This window comes from Rhineura floridana, chromosome 6 (assembly GCF_030035675.1).
Source record: "Rhineura floridana isolate rRhiFlo1 chromosome 6, rRhiFlo1.hap2, whole genome shotgun sequence".
In the NCBI taxonomy this organism is placed as follows: Eukaryota; Metazoa; Chordata; class Lepidosauria; order Squamata; family Rhineuridae; genus Rhineura; species Rhineura floridana.
In genome coordinates this window covers 49,846,817-49,869,708 of record NC_084485.1, presented here as the reverse complement: position 1 = coordinate 49,869,708, position 22,892 = coordinate 49,846,817, and the positions used below count along the sequence as shown (strand labels likewise).

At 42.0% G+C, this 22,892-nt stretch overlaps 1 protein-coding gene across 1 annotated transcript in view; it reads left to right on the top strand.

Annotated features, from left to right (window-relative positions):
* Positions 1–21,706, top strand: part of LZTR1 (leucine zipper like post translational regulator 1) — a 67,675-nt gene extending 45,969 nt beyond the window's left edge. Inside the window, exons 15-20 of the mRNA XM_061631776.1 lie at positions 1,684–1,840; positions 3,688–3,814; positions 5,981–6,130; positions 6,802–6,907; positions 8,700–8,780; positions 20,215–21,706. Coding sequence (XP_061487760.1) covers positions 1,684–1,840; positions 3,688–3,814; positions 5,981–6,130; positions 6,802–6,907; positions 8,700–8,780; positions 20,215–20,331 — 738 coding nt within the window. The 3' untranslated portion in view covers positions 20,332–21,706. The remainder of the gene's footprint in view (positions 1–1,683; positions 1,841–3,687; positions 3,815–5,980; positions 6,131–6,801; positions 6,908–8,699; positions 8,781–20,214) is intronic.
* Positions 21,707–22,892: the final 1,186 nt, after the last annotated feature.

The window sequence follows — 22,892 nt, the reverse complement described above, 5'->3', positions numbered from 1 at the left end:
GTTACTATGCATGTTGTTTTCCTGTTGGCAGGCCTGTCGGCCCCGTTTTTCTATTTTTAGATATTTTTCTATAGACTCGCTGCAAATGAACTGGAGAGTGGGAGGGGCCTGACGCCCCTAGTCTTGACTTCAAAAAACATTCTTGCCTTCGCACGATAGGTGGAGCTAACACCCGCAGTGATGGCCGTCCTCATATGAAAATCACCCTTCAGATGAGACCAATGGTCCAATTCTTGTCTAGGTACTCATCTATTATATGTAAAATAGATTGCTGCTTAAGTATCGCTGAAAACTCTGACTGCACGGGCTGTATTCAGTGTAGCACTAAGCAAATTTGTCCATCAGCATAAGAATATATCCTTATGCAACGGAACACCCTCTCCCTCTCCTCCCTCCCTTAAATCTGAACTGTTGTTATGTGCCTTCAAGTCAATTATGACTTATGGCGACCCTATGAATCAACGACCTCCAATAGCATCTGTTATAAACCACCCTGTTCAGATCTTGTAAGTTCAGGTCTGTGGCTTCCTTTATGGAATCAATCCATCTCTTTTTGGTCTTCCTCTTTTTCTACTCCCTTCTGTTTTCCCCAGCATTATTGTCTTTTCTAGTGAATCATGTCTTCTCATGATGTGTCCAAAGTATGATAACCTCAGTTTCATCATTTGAACTTCTAGTTCCCCAAACACACCAGAGCAGATTTGGGGATGGTGCGGGAGAGGAGGGGGGAATCCCATAGTGTTTCCCCTTGTGCTAACCCCATGCTCACAATTTTCAGATGTGATTCCTTTGGCTGAATTAAACTACTTCTGTCCATTAGAAGCCATCAGAGTTAATCCTATCCCCAAAAGTGTTTTAGCTTGCTCCAGCCGTATAGGTGCTAGGAGGTGGTGGTTGTTGTTAATTTATATACCACTTAATGGTAAATAAACTACTAAACCGTTTACAAAGTGCAGAAAACAGCTATACAACAGTTATGTTGAGCAGTATGTGTTTAGGGAAGGTTACTGTTGGGAATGAGAGCATTGGGGATGGGGGGCAGTAGGACTAAGTGGTATTGGATCTGGCCTAGCAGTTCAAACACCTGTGACTATGATGGATAAAATAGCAACCTAATGCAGCAACCAAAACTCTTTGCAAGTTAAAGTGTTCCCCTAAATATACAGCCAATGACAAGAGTTGCATGCCACCCCAATTTCCAAGCGGTATGAGACTTCCAGGGGTTTCTGCGCTTATCCAAGGTTTAATTTCCTTGGAAAGAATGTCAACAGAGACTGTGGTGTCTTTATGGTATATGGTTTATTTACACACATTCACCACCTGAGCTTAAGAAGGAGGAGTTCAAAGCATTAACAGTCCAATAGATCATGCTTTTGCATCAGGCTTGTAGAGAGGCACCCAAAGCCCTGGTGCAGGGAGCAGGCTTCTCTGTGTGTCTTCTGAGGAAACTGTCAGTGTAGTAATTGTTAAAAGCTGATGTTCATCAGGATATCCAAAACTGGCCTATCTAAACTGTATTATTGTAGGTAGTTTTCACAGTGGTAGTTTTCACAGTGGTAGTTTTAATTCCATTCTAGGATCTTCTGAAGGGAGAAGAGGCTGGCAGAGAAATATTCCAGACTTCTAATTTTCTTGAAGTAGTGGTGCTTCCTCTGATGACAAGCCGTTTTTTGTTTCCTTTAGGAACACTGCCTGAATTTTGTTGTCAAGGAATCACACTTTAATCAAGTAATAATGATGAAAGAATTTGAACACCTTTCTTCATCTTTGATAGTGGAGATAGTACGAAGAAAGCAGCAACCTCCTCTTCGAACACATTCCGATCAGCCTCTTGATATTGGTAATATATCTTCCTGAATGAAAGATTGCTTGAGACACATGCATGAGGGTCTCATAAGGACCCAAATCCCAAACATGACTCTTTCCGATTGTTGCTCCCATTTAGTTCTGATTGCATGACGGCTTTAATTCTTTTAAGAGTCTAGAGAAGGATATAGAATAAAATCCAGAAAAAAAGTTGTTTTTAAATAAAAAGTATCTAAAATCAGAAGCATAATGCCACTGTTTAGCTTTTTTGGGGTGGGGGGAGAAAATTACAGGAAGGGGAAGAGAAATTTGGTCTGCCAGGGGGTTACATTCCACTAGAGGGCCATGAAGAGACTATATTTTTGTTCTTAATAGGTGGATTGAATGATAGTATAACTATTATACAGATTGTGAACTGACTTATCCATCAGTATGTGGATCAGCATGCATAGTTAGTCCCATGGCCTTTCATTGCATAATGCTGGTAGGCTGTCCTCTTTAATAGTAAATTCAGTGGCTTGCCAGGGAGAATCCTTTGACCAAAATATAGGATAGGACAGAGTGAAACACTCAGGTAGCATTTTTCTGATTGCAAATTCTATTTTCAAACTGTGCAAATCTCTTAGATTACTGATGGTGAACAATTCATTTTGGGTGATTATCTCTTAACCCCCCCTGGCAGTTGGGTTGTGGAGTGCTACAAGATGCTATCATCATGAAGCTATTGGGACTGGTCATTAGGAGGTTTGGGGTGAGGTGTCATTAGTACACTGATAATACTTAGCTCTATTTGTCTGTAATATCTGAATCTGAAGATGCCGTGCAAGCCCTGCACTAGTCCCTGGACTGAGTAGTAGGCTTGATAAGGGCCAACAAACTGAGTTTGAATCCTGGCAAGATGGAGGCACTGTGGGTGAGTGGTTCCCGAGTCCAAATAACTTGTCAATTCCTGTATCCGGATAATTGGTCAGCTTTGGATGGGGTTGTACTCCCTTGAAGGACCAGGTTTATAGCGTTGAGAGTGTTTTTCAGTCCATTTCTGTCACTAGAGGCCCAGGTGACCTTGGTGGCTAGGAGTGCCTTCTACCAGCTTCAGCTGGCAAGACAGCTATGGCTGTTTCTGGGATAGCATGAGCACTGTTTTCCATGCACTGGTAACCTCCAAATTGGATTACTGCAATGCATTCTTTGTGGAGGCTGACTTAAAAGCTGCAACTAGAACAAAATATGACAGCTTGACTGCTCCCTGGGGCAGAATATTGCCATCCTATTACACTGCTACCAAGCCAAGTTCAAAGTGCTGATGTACAAAGCCTTATACGTTTTGGGGACCAGGATACCTTAAAAGAGTGTCTCATCCCTTTTATACCCAACTGATCACTGTGGTCTGCAAGAGAGGGCATCCTGGAGATACCATGTTATCAGGAGGCCCTTTCTGCATAATATCAAAATCAGGCCTTTAGTGTGGTGGCACCTACCATTTATATTCTCTCCCATTGTGTATTGGACAGGCACCATCTCAATTGTTTTTTCATCACCTGTTGAAAACTTTCCACTTTCAGCAGGCTTTCCACATGGAGATTTTTATCTCAGTCAGTATCTGTATTACATTTGAAATTGTTTTTCTATATGTAATTGCTTTATATACATTTTCAGTTGTATTGTGAAATCACTTTTTGAGATGTTTCATAGAAAGCAGTTCATAATTATTTGGATTAGAAGCATTTTCTTTAAGAGAGATAATCTGATAGTTCGCTTATTGACAAACTTCCTTCCTCCCCCAAACATAAAACCAAGATACCGCTGTGATTGATGTTCATGTGAACTATATAATGATCCATACCAGTGTGTTACATTTGTTCTCTGTATCTTCTTGTTCAGGAACCTCATTGATTCAGGATATGAAGGCCTATCTGGAAGGAGCTGGACTAGAATTCTGTGATATAATTCTTCTCTTAGATGGTCACCCAAGGCCAGCTCATAAAGCTATTCTTGCAGCCCGCTCCAGGTATGTCTGCTCAGATCAGTCATTCTCTGGTACAGAATTCTACTTCTGGCTGTTGGGGCTTTATTTCCTCCTTTCATTTCTTTCCACGGTGATATCAAACATGGGGCTTTGGTTGGTGTGCTTCCTCCCTGCTCTCCCCATTTCTTTTATTGCATATAGAAGTGAAGACCTGAATGGAGGGACCTGTCTGCTATTTGAATGAAGATCTCTCTTGATGTATTCTGGATACTGAAGACATGATGCAAAATGAATTTAATATCCAGGATCATGGGAGATCCATGTTAAAATAATAGAGGCTCCTCCTAGATTCGATGCTTGCTTTTATATGCAGCAAAGGGGTTGAGGGGGAAAGTATAAGAGCCCAAAATCTGATCCTGGTCTCACAATCAGGAGTAATGTCAAACAGTCCCTAAGAAAAAAGATACCTTTCTATAGTCTTTAAGGTGCCACCTCATACGGAGGCTGCAACCCTACCTCCCTATTCACCAGCTCCCACTGGTGGTACATGCCGTGGTCACCTCTCGATTAGACTACTGTAATGTGCTCTACGTGGGGTTACCCTTGAAAACGGTCCGGAAACTACAACTGGTGCAGAATGCGGCAGCTCGTTTACTTACAAACAGCCGCCGCCGTGAACACATCACGCCAGTGTTATTTCATCTACATTGGCTTCCAGGTGTCTTCCGGGCCCAATTCAAGGTGTTGGTGTTAACCTTTAAATCCCTATACGGTCTCGCCCCAGTCTACCTGAAGGAGCACCTCCAGTACCACCAATTAAGCCGCCCGACTAGATCAGCCACGCAAGGCCTTCTCTCAGTCCCACCAACGAAAACAGCTAGGTTGGTGGGGACTAGAGAGAGGGCATTCTCAGTGGCGGCCCCCACTCTCTGGAACTCCCTCCCGTTTGATCTTCGCCATGCCCCTTCCCTGGATACATTCCGCCGAGCCTTAAAAACCTGGCTCTTTGGACAGGCCTTTGGGATCTCCGGGGTGGGCTAATTTTTTCATGATTTTAAAATTATTATTGATTGCCCTATATTGTTCTATACTGCTGCTATTTAGAATGGTTATTGTTGACTGCATTGTATTTTACTCTGTATTTATATTGTATTATATTGTATTTTATCAAATTTCAATGTGTACGTCGCCTAGAGTGGCTTCGGCCAGATAGGGGACACAAAAATTAAATTTTACTTACTTACTTACTTACTTGCTTTTGCTGCAACAGGCTGAGATGGCTACCACTTTGGAAAACCTAGATAACTGATTGTAAATTTGACTGAAGTATCAGTGGCAAATAAAAGAAACATCTGTGCCATTACCACACTTACATTACCACCTTTTGATGGAACATGTTGATAAAAGAGGTTATAGAAATTATTGGAACATGAGAAATACAAAGTAAACTTTTCCTGGTATAGCCAACTTAGTCTTGTTGCAGCAGAAACAACAATGAAGAGTCTTGTGACACCTTAAAAGATAAACACATTTATTATGGCGAAAGCTTTTTTGGCCCAGAATCCACTTCATTAGGTGCTTGAAGTGTAATTCTAAATTGGCCGCCTTACATACACGCATAGTTGAGGGAGTGGGAATTGAGAAGAGTGAAGTTGGAGGGAGACTAAATGCAAAAAGAACAGTGATAATTATGTAAAAGCAAAATAGATAGAATGGTAATTGACAAGGCAGTGTTCGCAATAACACAATCATCCTGGCACTGGTAAGATAATCAGCATATTGTAATGTGATAAAAATCCATAATTTCAAGTCAAGCCACAAGGGATAGAATTGAATTTCCTGAAAAATTGTACTATGATATAAGCCTTTGTAGAGCAGAGTCCGCTTCATAGATACAAAGTTATTTTTTTATTACAATTCATGTAATTAGGGAAATAGACTATTAAATAAATAAAGAAATGTTAGTGCTCGCTAATTATTGTTCAAGACATGACATGGGATATGTTTCTGAACATGATTGCTTAAATGCTACGTTTTGATAAGTTGACTTTTAGGAAAGTTAATTTGTAAAAGAAGCATTTGAAAATGCTCCAGTTCCTCCTCCTCCCCTCCCCGCCAGTCCACTTTTTACTTGCTGGATAAAAGATTCTGGAGCTATTTTGTCTGACCCTGTTTTTTCTTACATCACAACACTTGTATTTTTTCCAGTTACTTTGAAGCTATGTTTCGTTCTTTTATGCCAGAAGATGGGCAAGTTAATATTTCAATTGGAGAGATGGTTCCAAGTAAACAAGCCTTTGAGTCTATGCTAAGATATATTTATTATGGTGAAGTGAACATGCCTCCTGAAGATTCTCTGTATCCTTTATCTAATTTTACATGTTGGATTTGATTCTTCCTTTGATACTATTTTTCTCAACTATAAATATACAAAACAATACTTAGGTGCAGTAATTATTTGTCAACTAATATATTGTACATCAAGGCTAAGGCTTTAATGAGTCTTGACTTGGGGGAAAGGATTTTTGGGAAAGGACTAGCATATTTTAGCAGAAACAATGTGGGGAGAGGGGGACAGCTTTCCCAAGGTACCTTCCCCTGACCTTTTGTATAGTTTCTGATTTTCCTTTGCTCTGTTCTTGGCCCAGGTCCTTGGAAAAACAGATTTTCTGTTTGGGAATCCAGATTGTTGGTAGTTTACAATAAAAGCTGATCCTCTTCAGGGATATCAATTCTGGGTTTTTTTAATTCTGTTTTTTGCTTATTCTGTCTCCATAATGTTTGAGTTCACAGAAAATCTGGAAACAGCTGCTGCATATATAGCATAGGTGATGTGGCAGTGCTATGCATGGCCCAGAGCCAAAGACAATGTTCAAGGAGGCAGCCAGCAGCAATTTTAACAATCACATGAGAATGCAGCAGACAGAGGTCAAGTCTGTGTTCATCCTTATTGCCATTCCATTTAGGTTTATGGTACCTCTGTTCGTTGCAACTTAAAATGTGAATTCTCTTTAACTGGCTCTTTTTAGCTACCTCTTTGCTGCCCCTTATTATTATGGATTCTACAATAACCGGCTCCAAGCATATTGTAAGCAGAACCTGGAAATGAACGTTACTGTGGAAAATGTCCTTCAGGTAATTGTTACAACCTAGTCAGTTACAAACCAATTGTAAATAGTCCCTAATGTACATTTATTTCTGTAGCAACTTGTCAGTTAAGAGATCCATAATTTTTTGCCTGGAAGGTTTGTAAGAGTAATTCACATTCCCAAAGAAACATTATGACCACCACCTTAAGAAAGTTAAATGCACTACTTCTTATAGAAAACTGTGCATGCAAGTGAAATCATTAAGTTCACCTGGCTTGCTCTAAAATCTAAATCAAAAAGAATTATTATTCATACCTATTTTTCATTGTTTGGAAAATAAGCAAAATAATAATTGTTTGCTGACAAACTGTTTCCAATACTGTTTCTGAGGCTAACTTGCCGACTAGATGTCTTTACTAATTTCCTATGAGGAAGGCAAATCACGTCTATGTAGGAAATTGTGCAATGTGCTATGGGTTAGATCCAGATTTACTTGTGCTTACAGTTGACCTACTGAAATCTATTTAGATATAACTAAAATCCAGTTGATTTCAATTGATTTACTCTAAGCATGACATTTATAATATGATGATCCTACAAGCATGTAAATTATTGCAAATGTGGTTTGTACAAGCAAGGAAGGCATAGCATTTTGGCCAACCTGAGGATCATTTTGCAGGGCATCCCTGCAATTGCTACTGACTAAAATGTCAACAGAGAACTGAAGATAATCCTAGCTGCTTAGCAAGTGCACCTTATTATGATACGTTTTGACTGTTTTGTTATATTGGCCCAGTTTAGACCTCATGCTAAACTGTTGTTTAGCTGTACCAGAATGAATCATGGCATGCCTCATGCTCATATGCAAGGAGAAGTGATTGATAACTTCTTATTTTAGGTAAACCACATTTTACAATTGCGTCTAAAGTCAGAAGACTGATTTATTCTACCTAGTAAGTTGAAATAAATCAGAATCAAACCATGGTTTGAGAACCAGATTTACTTGAACTAATCATAGAATAAACAACTTTTCAGAGTTAATAAACCACTTTCCAGAGTTCCAGAATTAATCTAACCTGAAAGTGAATGCTTTCAGGCTCTTTCCCTCTTGTACAAAAGGGGAGAAGGGGAAGCACATGAGCTCAAGACTCATTTCTAACTTCATAGTTTTTAACTGATTATTTCCATTGTATTTGTTAAGCTTACTGTGGACTGCTACAGAGTATTTTAATTAAGCAGCATATAAATTATTGAAATAAATTTTTGGAAAAATCCAGAATGCCTGACCATTGTGTAGTGTTACGTTTGAACCATTCACTACATTCTTAGGTGTACTTCTAAAAAACAGATAAAGAATGAACAGGCAGAAACATCCAGATCACTTCCCTTCTCTTCACATGCCAGGATTTGAAACTCCAATTGTGATTTGTGGCGGACCATAATTTGTTTCATCTAAATCCCACAAATTAGGATTGCAAACCATAGTTTGCCACATTCAGGTGAAACAGCAGACGATAATTGGAAGCTTCTCATCTTAGCACGCAAGGGGAGGAACAAAGGGAAGCATGATTGGCATTATTATAGTGCCAAACCATGTTTTGAAGAGGCCTGACAAAATGGCTAAATCCTTAATATATTTCTACAACAGACTAGAGTTGATGTCATGCCATGAGGCTAGGAATTGCCCCAATAATTTTCTGACACTGGCCATAAGATTTAAAAATAGAGGGTACATAATCAGTATTCAGTTCTATGCAGTTTTCTACCTCAAACCCAAGAAGGCCATCTTACTCTGTTGTTGTTTTTTACATAGTAAAAGTACAGAAACTTTGTTTCAGATTTTAGAGGCAGCTGACAAGACCCAGGCTCTGGACATGAAGAGACACTGCCTGTATATCATTGTTCACCAGTTCACCAAGGTTGGTTGGATGTTTTCTGGGGTTCTGGGCATCTGCTGTCCCCTTTCACTGCCATGGTTGAAAACAGCTTAAGGTAGTCCTCCATTTCATTCTTGTTCCTCCCTTTGGACTGTGCTATGCTTTTATAACCTGCCTTTAGTATTGACAGATACACAGTTGTTGACATACATTTTTTATAAATCTGTGTCTGTCTTGTGCAGTTTCCTCATTGCCCCTTATTGTCTTTCTTAAAACATTGCCTGTTCTGTGTACCTTGTTTCTGTGTGTTGCATTTGGTCATGTAGCATGTAAGACCACTTAATGGTTTTTCTGCCTGTTGTAGCAATTGCAATACTAGGCACTGTATGATTTTTAAAATTGTATTTTTATTGTTGCTTTCCTTTCTTATATTGTATTACTTAATGTGGACATGCCGACCACCTGAATTAAGCTCACGGACCACAGTCTGGTAACCTCTGCCTTAGAGGTTACAATCAACCAGTATATACATTTTGTTAAATAAATAACATTGGCCAAGATTCAAAGAGCTTTGAAACTATTCTGAGAATCCATGAAAGCTTTAGATGTGTTTCACAAGCAGCAGCCTTGCCACTTGCCCATCTTTGTCCCCCCATGCCCAACACACACACACACACACACACACACCCTTCATGGCAAACTGCTCTTGAAATGTAGGGGATTGTGATATGGCATAGAAGGGTCACTTGCTCAGTGAAAAAAAACAAAAATTCCATAGTTTTATCTCAAGCCCATTTTATGAGCCCAGTAAGGGTGAAGAAGGACATGACTGCCCTGGGCTCCTTTTGGGAGGAAGGTTGGGATATAAATGTAATTTTAAAAAAATTAAGAGCAGTGGTGATAAGTGCATTTGCTGTGTTCATTCCAAACGTACTTTCCTTCCCCGGGTTTAGCTGAGCTGGGGCAGTCTGCAGAACTGTAGTAGAAGCTGTTATGCATTGTGCTGGTTGCCTAGTGTCTGTGATGTCATTAAGGAACTGCCTTTCCAACCCCAGGCCAGTTTTATATTTTTAAAAAGTCCGTCTTCTTTCTTTAAATTAAAGATGAATGCAGAAATATAGTTGGCCCACTTTCAGTGGACAGGCAACCTGTTTGAAACAGGTGGCGGGGGGCAGACAGCATTCAGTTTGCTCTGTGTGTACATCTGTCATTTCAGTTGCAAAGCCAGGAAGTATCCAAGATTGCACTGTGGCTTAGACCCTCTGTGAATTCTTCTTTTAAAACAAAACAAACAAAACCTATAGCTTTTGGAATCTTGGCAATTTTCTTTGTTTACATTTTTACAGAGTTATAAAATTGTTATAAATGAGTGCAAATATTTTTAAAATTCTCATCTGTTTTAAAGCCATAATTTTAAGTCTGCTTTTTTTATTTACTTCTGAAGAATCTCATAAAATGACTTTCAGAAACATACTTTATTTAGTCACAAAGAGACGAGAACTTCATGAGCAATGAATGGGAGATTTTCCACAGGAGGACTGCCATCAAGCGGGTAACATAGCTCCACCTATCGTCCAAAGGCAAGAATGTTTTGAAGTCAAGACTAGGGGCATCAGGCCCCTCCCACTCTCCAGTTCATTCTTGCCTTTCATCCGTGCAAGTTGGAGTATAAGATAGCATAGATAAGTTTTGTGTATCTCTGTTATTTAATTTAGTGTGTGTGGGACTGATTGTTCTTTTTCTGACTTTGTTTTTTATTGTCCTGGGGAATTTCTTTGGGGGGTTGCTCTTCGCCCTTATTTCCTCAGTCCCTGCCTGAACGGCGACTTACTGGGAGACCGCGGCTGCGGCTCTCCCTTCCTCAGGCGGCGGACGCAGCCTTAATCCAGGAGCTTGCGGCTGCAGCTTCCTGCTCTGCGCCTCCACTGTCTCGTGTATTTTATAGATTGCCGCCTACTTTCGCAGCGGCTCCCTTGGTCTTTCCTCCCCAGGAGCCTGCAGCTGCGGCTCTTTTTGCCTTTCCAGTGGCCCTTTATTTAGTTGGGCTGCTCCGTCTCCCTCCCTCCCTGGCTCGTTCCGTGGCATTTTAAATCTTGCTGCGACAGGAGCCTGCGGCTGCGGCTCCTTCCCGTTTTGCAGCTTTCTTTGCCAATTGCCCCCCCCCCCGCTAGCTGCGACTGTCTCAACGACTGTAGGGATTTCGCAGGCCATTCTGCCTCCTCGGCAGTGATTTTCACGGCTGGCCCTTAAAGCTGCGATTGCGTCCTTCAGCCCTACGGCTGTAGAGCTTATTTTGACGCTGCTCTGCTGCAGCAGCGTTTTCGGTCGGCCCTGTTTCAGCTCACTGGTGTTCTTCAGTGACTGCCATTGCTTCTTCCTCGTCCCTACGCTTTTCTGATTGGCTTATTTTCCCGCTCTTTTAGCGGGTGCCATTTTATTCGTTCCCCCTTTTCCCGCCCTTTCTGTTTAACCCTTACAACAGTAAAGGATTCTTTTCAAGGCCTTTTTTGTCAGTTTCTGTGTGTGTGCTGCAGAGTACAATAATAGAGGATTCTTTTCAAGGCCTTTTTTTGTCAGTTTCTGTGTGTGTGCTGCAGAGTAGAACACAGGTCTCTCAACTCAAACTGCTGACTGAGGCTGACTACTGAAGCTGTTTGGAACTGTACATTCTGCCCCATCCGTGGCCGTGTACCAAGCCTGTTTGGAACTGTACATTAACATAAGAACATAAGAAGAGCCTGCTGGATCAGGCCAGTGGCCCATCTAGTCCAGCATCCTGTTCTCACAGTGGCCAACCAGGTGCCTGGGGGAAGCCCGCAAGCAGGACCCGAGTGCAAGAACACTCTCCCCTCCTGAGGCTTCCGGCAACTGGTTTTCAGAAGCATGCTGCCTCTGACTAGGGTGGCAGAGCACAGCCATCATGGCTAGTAGCCATTGATAGCCCTGTCCTCCATGAATTTGTCTAATCTTCTTTTAAAGCCGTCCAAGCTGGTGGCCATTACTGCATCTTGTGGGAGCAAATTCCATAGTTTAACTATGCGTTGAGTAAAGAAGTACTTCCTTTTGTCTGTCCTGAATCTTCCAACATTCAGCTTCTTTGAATGTCCACGAGTTCTAGTATTATGAGAGAGGGAGAAGAACTTTTCTCTATCCACTTTCTCAATGCCATGCATAATTTTATACACTTCTATCATGTCTCCTCTGACCCGCCTTTTCTCTAAACTAAAAAGCCCCAAATGCTGCAACCTTTCCTCGTAAGGGAGTCGCTCCATCCCCTTGATCATTCTGGTTGCCCTCTTCTGAACCTTTTCCAACTCTATAATATCCTTTTTGAGATAAGGCAACCAGAAATGTACACAGTATTCCAAATGCGGCCGCACCATAGATTTATACAATGGCATTATGATATCGGCTGTTTTATTTTCAATACCTTTCCTAATTATCGCTAATTATTCTGCCCCATCCGTGGCCGTGTACCAAGGCTGTTTGGAACTGTACATTCTGCCCCGTCCGTGGCCGTGTACCAAGGCTGTTCAAAATTATACATTCTGCCCCATCCGTGGCCGTGTACTAAGGCTGTTTGGAAATGTATATTCTCCCCCATCCGCGGGCGTATACTTAGCCATCTGAGCCAGTGCATTCTGCCCCATCCGTGGCCGTGTACTGAGCCTGTTGGGTCTGTACATTCTGCCCCATCCGTGGCCGTGTACTGAACCCCCTCGAAAATATATGATGGCAGAACAGCCAGTGACAGCTCAGGCAACCAAGCCTCAACAATCTAAGGCAACCAAGCACAAGCACACCAAAGCAGTTGCCAAAACCAAGCATATATCCAGCCACAGCACAACCAAGCGGGCACGCTACGTCTCTGTCCCAGTTTCTGAGGAGGTGGGCCAAGAACCATTAACAAATCTCTTTAATACTCCGGCCGCATCCTCTGAGGAGGACTTTGCAGGGTTTCCTGACCAGCCAGCAATCCTCCTCCCATATAATAATAATAATAATAATAATAATAATAATAATTTTAATTTATAAGTCGCCTATCTGGCCAATGGCCACTCTAGGCGACGTACAACTGAATTAAAATACATCATAATAAATACAGTACAACAATAAAACAGTAAAACAGTGACAGTTCAGAGTAGCAGGCAATTAGTCAAAAAGATTAACCCTCCCCGGAAGTCCCGAAGGCCTGTCTGAAAAGCCAGGTCTTCAAGGCCTGGCGGAATACATTCATATTACTACCTAGGACTCATTCATCTTCTCAGCCTGCTGAACCGCCCATATCTTTGCCTCTACAAGTGCAACCATCTCCCACACCGGGGCTGCAGCTGTCTCAGGAGTTCATATCGCAACTACAAGACATGCTGTCGTTCTTCTCTCAAACACAGTCACAGTCACAGGTCACTGCCATGCCTCAGCGGAGTATTTGCAGACAACCCGATGATATGAGCCACTATGCACGCAATGAGGCAGATCCTTCATGCTCTCCAAACCCTTTTGACATTGCCAGGGGCAGGTTTGTTGATGACGTTTCTTGTGGGGAGGATCCATCATTTGCTATGCAAGCTGAAGGAGACGAGTGGAGTGATCAGTCGGAACAAGAGGAGGATACATCTTATCGCCTGTTTGATGCCTCCGATTATCAGCCCCTTGCTCGCAGATTATTGAACACCCTTGGTCTCCAATCTACACAACCTGCAGCTACCATTCCCGCTATTAAAGGGGCCAGGGTCCTGAAATCCCCCACACTAGCAGAGCACTAGCTTCCTGTGCCAGATCCTATTGCCAAACTGGCCAAGGACGAATGGTCTCACCCATTACAAACACACCGTTTTAATGCCCTTGCAGACAAGCTTTACTCATTGGCTCCGGATTTTACAAGTAGACTGGCCGTCCCCGGCATAGACGAGCCAATTTCCAGTCTAGTCTCTAGATCCCTTTTGCCGAGGGAAGGGGACTCACATTTAAAGGACGCCACTGAGCGGAGGCTGGACTTTGCCTTACGCAAAAACCATGAGGCCTCCGCTTTCTCCATGCGAGCCTCGGCATCAGCCTCCATCTTTTCCAGGGCAGCGATGATGTGGTTGGATGACCTCTTAGATGATCCTAATCCCGATCCTGTCTCTCCAAGGAGGTCACTGGTGAAATTATGCAAGACGGCAGCGTTTGTGGCTGATGCCACCTTGGACGCAAATCAGCTGGGAGCAAGAGCTATGGCAGCTCAGGTAGTCGCTCGGTGGACCCTCTGGCTTCGTCACTGGCAAGCGGACTCTACAGCCAGGGTTAACTTATCAAGGGCACCTTATTCCGGCTCATTACTCTTTGGCGACGAAGCCCTAAAGGCAGTACTTGTTGACCCCAAGGATGCTCGGAAGCCTGTCTTGGCCACTGTCAGGAACGTTGATCGCAGGCCCTTCAGACGTTTCACCTCATACCGCACATTCCAGCCCTTTCGAGGAGCGCAGCCCGGGGGACGAGGCCGCGATTTCCAAACCAATGATTTCCGTTCCTCCAGGGGAGCCTGGAACAGACGTTTCCCAGGCAGAGGTCAGTACCAGGGACACAGAGGTACCTCAACGTCCTCATATCGGGGAGGGTCTCGCCAGCACAGACAGTACTGACGCAATACCGGTCGGAGGCAGACTGCTTCTGTTTGGAGACCATTGGCTGCGTCTGACTCTGGTCGCCTGGATCAGAGATCTTTTTTGTTATGGCTATACACTAGAGTTTTGGGCAATCCCTCTGGACAGATTTCATCCCTCTTCTTGTCCCAAGGCACCATCCAGGCACTGCATCATGCAGACAGCCATACATCACCTCTTGGACACAGCAGCAATAGAGCCAGTCCCTACAGCAGAGAGGTCGGAAGGGGTGTACTCCCTCCTATTTACTGTGCCCAGACGAGATCTGTCATGGAGGGCGGTGTTGGACCTCAAGTTCATCAACCGTTTCGTAAAGTATCGCAGATTCAAAATGGAATCCCTCCACTCCATTACAGAAAGCCTTCACGAAGGAGACTTCCTGGCTTCTATTGACCTAAAGGAAGCGTATCTCCATGTGCCTATTTGCATAGCCCACAGAAAATTCCTTCGGTTTGCCTTCAGCCCCCAGCATTTTCAATATTGAGCGATGCCGTTCGGTCTCTCGTCTGCCCTGAGAGTATTTACCAAGGTGCTACTCATCCTAGTGGCTTACCTCCGGCTTCAAGGGGTGCATATCTACTCCTACGTGGATGATCTTTTAATACGGGTGAGTTCCAGGGAGCTGGCTCATCGCCATCTGAAGCTCACGCTCCATGTCTTGCAGACCTATGGCTGGCTAGTCAATTTTGACAAAAGCCATCTCCAACCAACCCAACGCCTACAAGATCTAGGGGCGATGTTAGACACCCTGCAGGCGACGGTGTTCCTGTCTCCAGACCGCATAACTGGTATCATAGACATCACACGGTCTCTGATGCACCACGCAACCGCAGACGTCATGCTTCTAGCAAGGGCTCTCGGAATGTTGGTGTCCACCATCCATATTGTGCCATGGGCTGGAGCTCATACTCGCCAACTTCAGTGGGCTTTGTTACCATTTCAGCAGGACATTGCCAGGTCCAATCATCAAACAATCCCCTTGAACCCCGCACTGTGTCTTTCATTCCGCTGGTGGACGAGGGTCCAACATCTCACCCAGGGCACTCCGTTCAGAGAACCCCGCAGGACTGTTATCACCACAGATGCCAGTCTCCTCAGCTGGGGAGCCCACTGCAACTCCCAGTTCGTTCAGGGGGTTTGGACTGAAGCAGAGCAGACTCAGAGCATCAATTGGCTGGAACTGAAGGCTGTCCACTTAGCTCTGCTCCATTTTCAGTCTCTGTTCCCCTTGGACCATGTTCTCATTCGAACGGACAACACGTGTGCGAAATCTCATTTAAACAGACAAGGGGGAACCAGGTCCCGTTCTCTGCAGAACCTAGCTTACCTCATATTCGACTGGGCAGAACAACATCTACAATCCTTGAAAGCAGAACATCTCAGAGGAATTTGGAATGTGACAGCAGACTGGCTCAGCAGACAACAGGTTTTTCCGGGAGAATGGAAACTTCATCTGACCATTTTCCATCTTCTCCAGCATCGGTTTGGCGTCTTCTCAGTCAATCTGTTTGCCTCCAGTCGCAATTGCCAGCTACCCAGGTACTTCGCACGATACCTGGACACGACAGCAGAAGCGGTGGATGCTCTGTCGCTACCGTGGCCGGATGGCCTATTGTACGCCTTCCCTCCAATACCACTGTTAGCCAGAAACTTGAGGAAGGCACGACGCGAGAGGGCCAAGCTGGTTCTGATAGCACCATTTTGGCCCCATCGACCGTGGTTCTCGGATCTCCTTGCCATGTCAGTGACGGACCCTTGGACGCTCCCAGTCAGGCCAGACCTCTTATCCCAGGGCCCAATATGGCATCAGGACCCCAATTGGCTCAACCTAACAGCGTGGCTTTTGAATGGGGACATTTGAGGTCTGCTGGCCTGTCTGACACTGTTATTGACATTATGTTGGCCTCGAGACGACCATCTACCACTCGTATATATCAACATACTAGGGTGGCATTCTCCAGGTGGTGTCAGTCCCAGAACCTCGATCCTTCCCAGGCCACAATACACGGGTGCTGCAATTCCTTCATAGGGGCCTCATGATGGGGCTTAGACCCAACACCTTACGTCGACATGCGTCCACTCTGTCGTCCATTCTCTCAGTGTCCTCCACTGGTGCTACTATTGCCTCGCATCCATTCATCAAACGTTTTCTGAGGGGAACCGCTCTACGCTCACCGGCTGTATTCCACCGCTTTCCCTCATGGAGTTTGTCGAAGGTTCTGCAGGCTTTACAACGCCCTCCATTCGAACCCCTTAGGACTGTGCCTTTACATCGTCATTCAAGGTCCTGTTCCTGATCGCGATCACCTCTGCGAGACGAGTTTCGGAACTGGGCGCATTGTCTTCTGCCCGCCATCTCTGTGTTTTTCACAAGGACTCTGTTGTGCTGAAGACTGATCCTTCCTTCCGTCCCAAGGTCAATTCAGTTTTCCATTGCAACCAGGACATTGTTCTTCCTTCCTTTTGTCCGAATCCTACCCATCCTCTAGAGAAGGCTTGGCATTTGTTGGATGTTCGGAGGGCTCTCAAGACCTACCTGTCTCGGACCCAGGATATACGACGAACTGAGTCTTTGTTGTATCCTTTCATCCACGTTCTATGGGGCATAAAGTAGCTAATTCCACCTTATCCCACTGGTTGCGCGCATGTATTACCTTAGATTATGAGTCCCTTAAGCTTCCTGTTCCATCTAAAATAACAGCTCATTCCACTAGATCAGCGGCCACTACGGCTGCTTTTGCTACCAACGCTCCTGTTGCTGATATTTGCAGAGCTGCTGTTTGGTCTACCCCACATTCGTTTATAAGGCATTACAAAATAGATCGTTATGCCTCTGCCGATGCCTCTTTTGGCAGGTGAGTTTTGCAACAGGTTCTTAATGATGATTAGGATGTGGGTGGTCCCTCCCTGTTATGGGCTGCTTTGGTACATCCCGCTTGATGGCAGTCCTCCTGTGGAAAATGGACCATTGGTCTCACCTGAAGGGTGATTTTCATAGGAGGACTGCCATCACGACCCTCCCAGTTGGAGGATACCTAGATATTTTTCTGGGGTTTTTTATATATTCCTGTTACGCTATTATATTTAGATTTACTAGTGAAGTCAAGACTGCTATTACTGTTATATCGCTATGTTAGAGTCATATTATTATGAATATTGCTATTGTGTTGTGTTCTTGCTGGTAGGCCCGTTGGCCTTTTTCCCTGCATTTTTAGATATCTCTCTTTGGACTCACTGCGAATGAACGGGAGAGTGGGAGGGGCCTGATGCCCCTAGTTTCCCAGTAAGTCGCCGTTCAGGCAGGGACTGAGGAAACAAGGGCGAAGAGCAACCCCCCAAAGAAATTCCCCAGGACAATAAAAAACAAAGACAGAAAAAGGAAAATCAGTCCCACACACACTAAATTAAATAACAGAGATACACAAAACTTATCTATGCTATCTTATACTCCAACTTGCACGGACGAAAGGCAAGAATGAACTGGAGAGTGGGAGGGGCCTGATGCCCCTAGTCCTGACTTCAAAACATTCTTGCCTTTGGACGATAGGTGGAGCTATGTTACCCGCTTGATGGCAGTCCTCCTATGAAAATCACCCTTCAGGTGAGACCAATGGTCCATTTTGGGGGGGGGTTCACCTCCACTAAACCTGCTTGTGTGACAAATAAAGCATGTTTCCATCTTAGAGCAATTTTGTGTAGCTAAAGAAACAGAATGTTGATTTTTATGAAACTTTATGGATCTTTAGGAAAACTTGTTCAAAATTTAATAGGTATTAAATAATGTTTGTTTTTTCCCCTGGAGTTTATGTTCTGATATTTCTATGTGTTGGAGACCGAACCTGCCAGAGCATCGCAATACCTTTTTCATCCTCGGTGTATGGCAGATTTCCACTGTGTTAACAGCACCATTCTCCTTTATCCCTTGATAATGCAACTGTCCCCTTTTCAGGGACCTATACAGTAAAATACGTGTTTTAAGGGTATCATAGATTCCTGAAATAGAAATTTTATATATGAGTAAGCCAATGTATTGTAGCCTTAGTGAAAAACGTAATGGTCAAGAGACTATTATAAATTTCTTGTGTTTGCAGCTAGAACTGCAGAATGTGTTGCTACTTTACACCTTCTCACGCACTCTTTTACTAAGAAACATTAGGCAATGACGCATAATAAAAAGGAAGCATGTTTTTGATGCATATAAGGACATTTGGGCTTCTTTCTGATTCAGTAGGAAAAGTATGGCTGTTGCTCAGAATTTAAAAGGAGTCATTTTAAAATTGAGTCAGGGTTTCAGACGATTTTAATGTTCTCTTCTATTGCAAGTGCCAGTGCTCTTTTGAAACTGGTTGAATGAATGAATGAAAATTTATTTCGGTCATAGACCAGCCAAGTTTATATAAATACCATACAGAAATTACATTTTACAAAAAGAAACCACAAGATAATAACATGGGAATAAAAAGAGTAATTAAGAATTAAAATACTTGCTCCGTGTCTAGTATCTTTTTCCTGCAATGAAACTGGTTGCAAATGACAAATTAAGGGCTTCTTAAAGGTGGGGGTAAGGGATATCAAGGTTTAAAATACAGGGATGTATGATTGCTTTTTTAATAGAATCTTTTTAAATATTATTACCTTCCTTTTTCCCAGACCTGGGACTCAAGGTAGCTTTGTTGTTGTTGTTATGTGCCTTCAAGTCGATTACGCATAACATACAGAAGTTATAATTAAAATGTAATTAAACTATCAACTCATTTGAAATGTGGTGTTGGAGGAGAGCTTTGTGCATACCATGTACCACGAAAAAGACAAATAATTGGGTGTTAGAATAAATTAAACCAGAACTCTCACTAGAAGCTAAAATGATGAAACTGAGGTTATCATACTTTGGACACATAATGAGAAGACGTGATTCACTAGAAAACACAATACTGGGGAAAACCAGAAGGAAGTAGAAAAAGAGGAAGACCAAAGAAGAGATGGATCAATTTGATAAAGGAAGCCACAGACCTGAACTTACAAGATCTGAACAGAGTGGTTTATAACAGATGCTATTGGAGGTCACTGATTCTTAGGGTCGCCATAAGTCATAATCGACTTGAAGGCATATAACAACAAAGTAGCTATAATATTAAAACCATTCAAAACACAGGGATTTTAAAAAGCAAAAAAATACAGATCAGTAAAACAGCACCCTGTTTAGTAGCCCTTGTAGTCAGTTCCCAAAAGCCTCTGGGAACAGAAAAATCTTCACTTGCAGATAGAAGGACAGCACGGAGGGCGTCAGTCTAACCCTCTAGCATGGTCCCAAGACAGAATTTTGTGACTTTTGAAAACATAAACCTTGAATGTGTTTTAGAAGTATTGGTACACAATGCAGTGTTCTTAGATGTACGTTGTTTAGGAAATTGAATGTATTGTCTTAAAATATGGTTCTTAGATTGAACCTAGCAAAAAACAATTTCCTTTCACAATTGGGGTTCAACGAGCTGAAGGCAGGCATTGCAAAACTTGTTCATGTGCCCTTAGCCATAATTTTAAACAGCTATTGTATTTTTTGCTTCAAATATTAACTAGATATTCCTTGAATCACTGTGGATGTTTATCACAAGGTTCCTTTGGAATTGGGACATCAGAGTTTTTTATTATTCCAAAAGCATTGTATTGCTTTTTAAATGGATTGTGCAATTCTGATTCTTTTTAAAAACTTCACAATATAGCTTATACTATTATAACAGTGCCTGCAAAATAAAGAAATTTGGATTTTATTATTTTGTGTTTCACACATTGATGGAGCTACAGTGGTAATTTTCTCTTTTTCCTCCTTGCAGGTTTCAAAGCTGCCAAATCTTCGGTCCCTCAGTCAGCCTCTCCTACTTGACATCATAGAATCATTAGCAAATCACATATCAGACAAGCAATGTGCTGAACTTGGCTCAGATATTTAAGATTTCCTGTATTCTACATCATGCACTTTGTCTTCAAGAGAGAGCACTTTTCTCACATGTACCATCAGTGTCTGTCTAACCTTTGTTACCATTCCATGTTGATCTGGTGAAACTGTCCTCAAAGCATGGAAGCCACTGAATGTGGGAGAGATAGATTTGAACCTGAATCTTATGTCAGGGATGCACAGAGGAGAGGAGATGATATGAAAGTCTCCAGGCATTTTGGGACTACTAATAATGAAGCCTGATTATGCAGATATTTCCTTACTTATTATTATTAATGCCTCTTTGATTCTTTGTCATTGAAGAGATCAGATTTAAACCACCGCAAGATGGTTTTATCACAGCATATACTGCCTGCCACAATTCCTTTTAATCAGGAGACTGAGATCTAAAAACCAAAGAGATTCAGTGCCTGCTCAGGATGGTTTCAGGCAATGATGAATATAGTAGAGCAGCCAAAACTGTGTTCTGCTTCTCCAGCTGTGTAACAAGTCACTACATGGGACATCTGTTGACAAGGTGTACCCAGCATATATTTGCCAACCCATAGATGTTCTTTCTTTGCCATCACCTAAGCTGATGTTGCCAAAGGCTCACTTCAAAACATTGAGGAGTTATCCCTTTCACAGTGTCTGTCTAGAGTTTAAAGGTCGAATATACTTCCTAAAAAGTACAGTGGCAAAGAAATGTAAATGTATATTGGAACGTGGGGCACTCTCAAAAGCCCTTGACATATTCTACTTTTAATTAGGGAACAGTAATGCCTGATATTTTGCACAGTTAAGTTCTAAGTACAGCTTGAAACATTCACATAGAAATTGATCAAATAAGTTGTCTCCTTGTTTGTCTGCCAGACTTAAAAAATACATGTTTCAATAGCAACTTCAACATTTCCAAAAAAAGGTTTCAGTTGAACTGCTGACTTACCTTTCTGGCTGCTTCTGTACTCTCATTGTGCTGCTTTTTAAAACAAAAATGTATCTGAATAAAACAGACTGTTCAGTTAACTAAAAACATGTTTCAAGGTTGAATCAAAATGTCAGTTCAGGTTTTAGTAACAGGCATGCACATGTATGTTAGATTGGAGAAATATTCCCTGATACACTCAGTTACACGTGAATTTACAGTGAGAGTGAGAAAAAGAATTACATTTCCACATGAGTATAGCTCACTGGTCTCTCATTTGATCTGTAGGTTCAAACTGTTAACATGTTGGTGTCAGAGAGAACATGAGATGATATCCTTTATCAGATCACTTCTGCTGATAAAGTAGTATGCAAGTTTCTTTTTTTTTAACAATAATTTTTATTCAAATTTTCATAAAACATAGAAAACAAAATCATAAAACATTCAAAGACAAAAAACAAAACAAAACAAAAATGATTAAACAAAAAAAATAAAATGTTGACTTCCCATTTGTCACATATCAAATCAGTTATAGGTCTACAATATATAACAATCCTGTCTCTTAAATCATATTATAAAATCACTTTCCTCCAGTAGTTATCTTAATTAATCATCAAATTTCATAAACATTACTTTATTCTTTCCACAAAAAGTCAAAGAGAGGTTTCAATTCTTTAAGAAATATATCTATCAATTTTTCTCCAAATAAACATGTCAATTAATCCATCTCGTTAATAATTATAATAATCTTATTGTCATAACCATAGTCCAAATAAACATTTCGATTAATCCATCTCATCAGAATCTGTTAGGTCCAATAATTTCAATAGCCATTATTCCATTATCCCTATTAGTTCCATCTTCCATGTTCAATAGTGCTGTTAAGTCCAGTAATTTCAGTGTCCAATCTTCCATTATCAGTATTCCCTAATAATCTTGCTGTTGTAACCATAGTCATATAATAAGAGTCTGATGGGAATTTCCTCTATCCCAAATATTTTCTTGCCATCCATTCTGAATAAGTTGCTGAAATACTGTTGTAAAGTCATATCTGTGTTCTTCTTTTTTACAAAATGCACTGGCTCATCTCTTGAGAGTTTTTCCATTGTCACATGGCTGCAGTTAATTCCATAGATTTTCTCTATATCAAGCTCCATCACATCATTCCAGTCCAGAAGATTATCCAAGCCATTGATAACTTTATCTCTAATATCTTCATTAATTTCTTCAGAGATAACGTTAAATTCCAAACAGTAGATTTTATTTCTAAAATCCATAAACTCCAGATCTTTTTCCAATTCCACATTTGTTCCAATCTCCAGGGCTTGTATCTTCCCTTTATATTTTCTTTTCTCATCTCTTATCTCATTCTCCTCTCTCACAGGATCCCCTATTTCTTTAAGCTCCTGCGTCATTTTGCTCAGTTCAATTTTCAGCTCCTTACTACCCTGTCGCAGGGTTTGTTTCGTTATCTCAATCTCATCCATTATTTTCTGAAACATAGTTACTTCCAGATTCTCAGCCACTTTCTTGATTGCCATTTTTAAAACCGCGAAAACAAAGCAAAACAAAAATAAAGAAGAACCACTTCTTATTTCAGCAACAATTGGGTTAATATTCCAGGCTTGATGACATCACAGTATAAACAGAGC